The 5,375-nt window shown below is 56.6% G+C and overlaps 1 protein-coding gene across 2 annotated transcripts in view; it reads right to left on the bottom strand.

The window, feature by feature from the left end:
* Positions 1 to 4,757, bottom strand: part of Ramp3 (receptor activity modifying protein 3) — a 7,769-nt gene extending 3,012 nt beyond the window's left edge. The window contains exon 1 of one of the 2 annotated variants that reach the window (XM_033764919.1): positions 4,580 to 4,757. In XM_033764919.1, coding sequence (XP_033620810.1) covers positions 4,580 to 4,631 — 52 coding nt within the window. In that variant the 5' untranslated portion in view covers positions 4,632 to 4,757. The remainder of the gene's footprint in view (positions 1 to 4,579) is intronic. The other variant, XM_010624914.3, reaches the window with a different exon arrangement.
* Positions 4,758 to 5,375: the final 618 nt, after the last annotated feature.

Genomic DNA, 5,375 nt, shown 5'->3' with positions numbered 1-5,375 from the left:
CCCCGCCGCCGCAGTCCAGGGGCCAAGGACACAGCCTTCAGGATGCCGCCCACACCAAAAGGCAGGACGCGGGGCCCACAGCTCCCTACCGCCACACTCGGACCCAACAGCTGAGGTGAGGCTCAGCTCACAGGCTGAGTCACAGCTTCCAACTGGGACATCAGCCACCCACAAGCCTCCACAAGCAAGTCACTAGTTGTGCTGTTTGGCTGCCTTGATGTCCAGAACTCATTCATAATGTTTCCCTTTCATAGTCTTTTTTTCGGGGGTACCGGGGATGGAACTCGGGACCTTGCCTTTCATGGTCATTTTAATTTGAGGGAAGAGCCAGAAATAGCAGTGCCAGATCTGGTGAATAACATGTCTTAGTGTTTTTATGAGCCTGCCTTTCCAATGGATGGCGTTCAGCAGCAGCATCCACTGTATCTTTATCCTGTCTTACAAAGACACTCAGGAAAGAGGACTTCCAGACCTGCTTCAGAAAGTGGTGAGACCAATGGGACAAGTGTGTTCAAACCAAGGGGGAGTAGTCTGTGGGAAATGAATGGCAATGCATGTTTTACTGTAATAATTTTTTAAAGTTTAAACATTCACCATATTTTTCACACACCCCTTGTACACTATGGCAGAAACAGGCTTCACAAACTTACAAGTTCAGCCAAGACCCTAACAGATAACCCAACAAGCCCCAGGGAAAGATCAGTATGCAGAGTAGCCACAATATATTATTCTGAATTTTCAATGTTTAAAAATATTAAACATTGGGGCTGGGGATTTAGCTCAGTGGTTCCGCCACCTGCCTTGCAAGCACAAGGACCTGAGTTCAATCCCTGGTACCAAAAAAAAATTAAACATTGAAAGAAATAGGAAAGTAACCATCTAGAGGAGAGAGAGCAGGTGAAAGAAGCCACCTTTGAGATGGTGTGAATGCTGGGCTTAGCAGAGAAAAACTTCAAAGCACCTAGTATAAATTCATTCAAAAATTAAAATATTCTGATTTTGTGTGTTTTTCGTCAGTTAATAACGGTGTCCCTACAAAATCTCTTGTAAGGCTTCATCCCACTAGGCACCAGCCCACCCCCTTCAGAGTGAGAACGTCTCCTCACCAAGCCCCTCCCCAGGTTCCAGAGACTGGCTGTCCCCTCTGTGTCCCCAGCCGGCTCCAAATCTGTTTGAAGGAGGTGACAATTATAAGAAAAACCTTTCCTCTGACATGGTGGGGACCACCCTACCGCAGTCTTCCTGGGAAGCCCAAGCTGGATCTCCATCCATCTGCCATCTCCCATTGCAACTATGTGAGACAGAAGAAAGAGAGACCACTTTCCCTGCCCACTGGCCACAGCCCGGCCCACTGTGGGACAGCCTCTGGGTGGGGTCCCAGGAACGTCCATTCTCTAAGCCATGACAGTGTGTAACCCCACTGGGAGCAAGGGACGAAGGACCAGGTATTTCCACTCAGATGTTCACCTCGGTGGTAGGGATGACAAGCCTGCCAGCCTGGAGCAGACCAGGGTGCTGACCGACAGGCTCCGGGGATGCCATGTCCCCAAGCACCTGGCCTGAGGGCCCCGTCTGCACCCTGCTCAACCACACACCCCCATGGTGGGTATGCAGCCCTGGCCCATGTGGGCCAGATGGAGAGTGCAGGCCCCAACCCCAGGAGGTGTCTGTCACAGATATTTCTAGCGGCCCATCTCCGCTGCACAGGTCCACCTCTGACACCTCTTCATGTTAGCTGTGAAGTTCCAAAACAGTGCCCTGGGACAGGTCCTGTAAGTACCAGTTATCCTTGGTGATTGTCACTACCTCTATGCCCTTGGTCCCCCCTGTGGAGAGCTGATCCAAGACAGCACTGATTTCCCTCCATCCCCTGTGCCAGGAAGAAGCCTTCTCCATGGCTCTACCTTTGTGGGCCCAGCTATCTAAGGAGGATGGGAGGCCCGCACATCGGGCACATCAGGCCCATCCTGCTGTGCTCTGAATCTCTATGCACCTCCACAGAATCCCAAATCTGTGTCCTCCAGAATCTCTGCACAGGTCCCCTGTGCTCTTGAATCCTGCATCCTCAGGGCAGCAGGAACCTGGCCCTGGCAGTGGTGACTGTGCTGTCGAAGCCACACACCCAGCCTCCTATGTAGGGTCCCTGACTGAAGGCCTGTGACAATGCCCTAGGCTAGGGCAGGGCAGGCACTGTGGCACTACCCACCTAATACCAACAGGGTGAAGACAGCCCCCAGAACACCACTAAGTAGATCACTGCCACTTAGCTCCTGGCTGCATCTGTGAAGTTCTCAAGAACTGAATCGAAATAGAAATCCATTTGGGTCAGTTCCTCCGGAAACAAAGAACAAACAGGCATGCGCGTCTTTTGTCCCGAGGACTTCCACAAGCTCAGACATGATGATAAACAGCCAAACACATCCATTTCCGAAAGACCTTTGGAGACCCAAGTGCCTCATCCTCCTGGAAGGAAAGGAGCAGCCTCCAGACCCCAGCATGGTGGGTAGCTGCAGTGGGTCACACTGGGTCCCTTTTCTCTGGGGAATTCCCTCCCAACCCCTCTGCTCAGTTTCCTTATCTGTAAACTGATGAGTAGGTGCAGATGACCTACAAGGCACCTTCAATGCTAAAATCCCAGTCCCTGAGCTTGACAAGCCCCCTCCTTCTGGCCTCTGAATCCCCAGAACCACTTGCCACTCCGCCCTGCCCTTGGGCCCACCAGTGAGCAACAAGGCAACACTGGCGATCAATGTGACCACAGATGACACAGTGGCAGGGCATCGCTACCTCCACTCATTGTCAAAATGGTGGCATCTGTTCACAGGCAGGGCACACACACAGGAGGTGCTGTGCACAAGCTCCTGTGAGGCACACCTGCCACACGCATGCTGTCTTATGCATGGGCCCTTTTGCCCCATAATCCCACACCCAGTACCAGGTGCAGGGACTGAGCAGAATCCAACCAGACTGACCATCACAGCAGCCCTCTCCAGATGGCTAGAGCTGCTTCTACGCTGCAGATGGGGGAACTGAGCCTAGAGGCCAGATCTTGCTGACCTGAAGATTAGGAGTGACCCAGACCAAAAGGATCCAGGCAAGGGCTGGGGATTTAGCTCAGTGGTTCTGGCACCTGCCTTGCAAGCACAAGGACCGGAGTTCAATCCCCAGTACCAAAAAAAGGATCCGGGCAAGAGCTTCGCCCATGGCACCTTTTTGCCAAATGGAGTCCCCACCCCACAGCCCTGCACACTGCCAGGCGCCTCCTGAGAAATGCTTTACAATTCTCCAAGTAGACCTGCAGGCCAGCACCCTCCTGGGTCAGAACTGATCAGGAGGAGTCACTCCCACTGGCTCCACTCCCTGCAGCAGCCAGGCCCCCGGTCTGAAGGCAACTGAGGTCCCAGAGCACAGATGGCCACCAGGCCTGGGAGCTGGGCAGCTTAGCTCTTCCTTCCAGAGGGAGACCCAGCTGCAAACTGAATGTGACTGTGAGCTTGTCTGACTCTTGCTCTGGCCAGGCAGACACGAGGTAGGTCTGCAGGAGCTGCACCTGACCCCACTAAGGAGGCCAGCTCATGGGTCGGGGGACAATGAGGACCAGCAAAAGAGGACAAGGAGGTGGCCCTGGAAACACCAGGGAGTGTGCTGTGCAACTTCCACCTGTGGTCCTTTCCTAACCCACGCTGGAGCTGGTCATGGGAGCTGGGGCACCATCAGCAGAGACTCCAGTCTCTCCTGCCACTAGGGAGGCCACAGCCTGTGAGAGAGGGGCCTTCGTGGAAGGCGCTTTCCCAATGCAGCACACCGATTTCTGGAAGCAGTCACGTGTCCTAAAAGCCCACCCCACCTGAGGCTCCAGGAAACATGACGTCAAGCCATGCACCGCCCAGAGAGCCCTGCCAAGGAAGGGATGTCACCACTGCGTCCGGCTCACCTTCCCCACCTTGTTTACCGAATCCCACATCAGCAAAGCTGAGGAAGATACCGCAAACAGCCTCGCAGCCAGGGAGGTTGGGGCCAGAAGGGGAGCTGTCCTCCAGGACCAGGGAACAGTGACCCTGGAGGACAGACCCTGAGTCTGATACCCAGAGCCCAGAGGCCGGCTAGGCCCAGGCTGTACCCAGCGACCCTGAGCCCTTGGCAAGCACTCTCTTGTAAAAGCTCTTACACACACGCACGCCCACGCACACATGCACAAGTCCACATACATGCACAGATGTACACACACACATCCTCTTATTCTTGGATAATTTCTTAGTGACATTTTTTCAAAATAAGCTTTTCCCATTTCCTGAGTAATGATTCTCCCCCAGGGCTCAGAAAGACCAAGGCCCCCCATTCCGGGGTCTCCCCCCACCGACGCCTGCGCAGTGTGCGCGCGCCCCTGGCCTGGACTAGGCGCTCACCACCCCCTCAGACCCTTCCCTAGGAAGGGACAGTGGCCCCAGACCACCATCCCTGCTCCTCCCTCCGCTCCCGGCCTGGGGCGGCAAGGACAGGCGTCACTGCGTGCCCCTCCTCAGCTCTGGGGAAGGCGTAGACCCCAAGGGTCGGGGCACCCCGGCCGACGCCCCCTTACCGCAGAGCAACAGCAGCCAGAGGAGCTGCGGCCGCCGCGCCCGCGTCTCCATGGCTGGCGGTCTGTATGTCCGCGGGCTCGCGGTGCGAAGACCCAATGGGTCTGCGCGGGAGAAGCCCGGAGGACCAGGGGATGGGGCGGAGCCAGCCGGGGAGGGAGGGACCCGTCAAGGCCACGCCCACATCACGCCTATCCTCCCCGGCTCCCTCCCCAGTCTCGCCCTGGACACGTCCAAGTCCATTCCTCCCCTGACCACGCCTTCCTCCCTAAGCCACGCCCTGTAGTCTCCAGGCCAGGCTCCCACCCTCCCAAGGGGGTCCGGACCCCTGGTGCCGCCTGGCATTTCCCGTCCTGCTCCAGCGGGGGACGCACTGTGCCTGGCCAGGAGAGAGTGGGTTGTGGACTGAAGGCACAGGGATCAGATAGGGAGACTGCAGCTGCGGCTGGGGACAAACTGGGGGCGGTCCGCAGGATCTGAGGGGAGCGGGATGCAGAAGGCGGCTCTGGGTTCAATCTTCGGTACTGCAAAGGAAAAAGCCCATCAGTCATCTCACCTTCTGCTGAGGCGGGTGGGAGTGACCCAGGCCTTCCACCCCAGCTCAGGGAAAAGGCTGCCCCAGCCCCTGGCCCAACCGGAGAGTCCAGGACCAGGTGTCACCCCTTGTACTGGGGGCGACAAACTTGGAGAAGCTGAGCCGAGGCTCTGCAGACAGCTTGCGGGCCAGGTCAAGGAGATGGGGTCACTGGGTGGGAAGGGCAGCCGGCCCCCCTAGGCCTGCACCGGCCTGAGGCTGTG

This window comes from Fukomys damarensis, unplaced genomic scaffold, assembly GCF_012274545.1.
Source record: "Fukomys damarensis isolate Sample0158 unplaced genomic scaffold, DMR_v1.0_HiC HiC_scaffold_17, whole genome shotgun sequence".
NCBI classification, from domain to species: domain Eukaryota; kingdom Metazoa; phylum Chordata; class Mammalia; order Rodentia; family Bathyergidae; genus Fukomys; species Fukomys damarensis.
The sequence above is the reverse complement of the archived record's forward strand: the minus strand, read 5'-3'. Positions and strand labels throughout refer to the sequence as shown.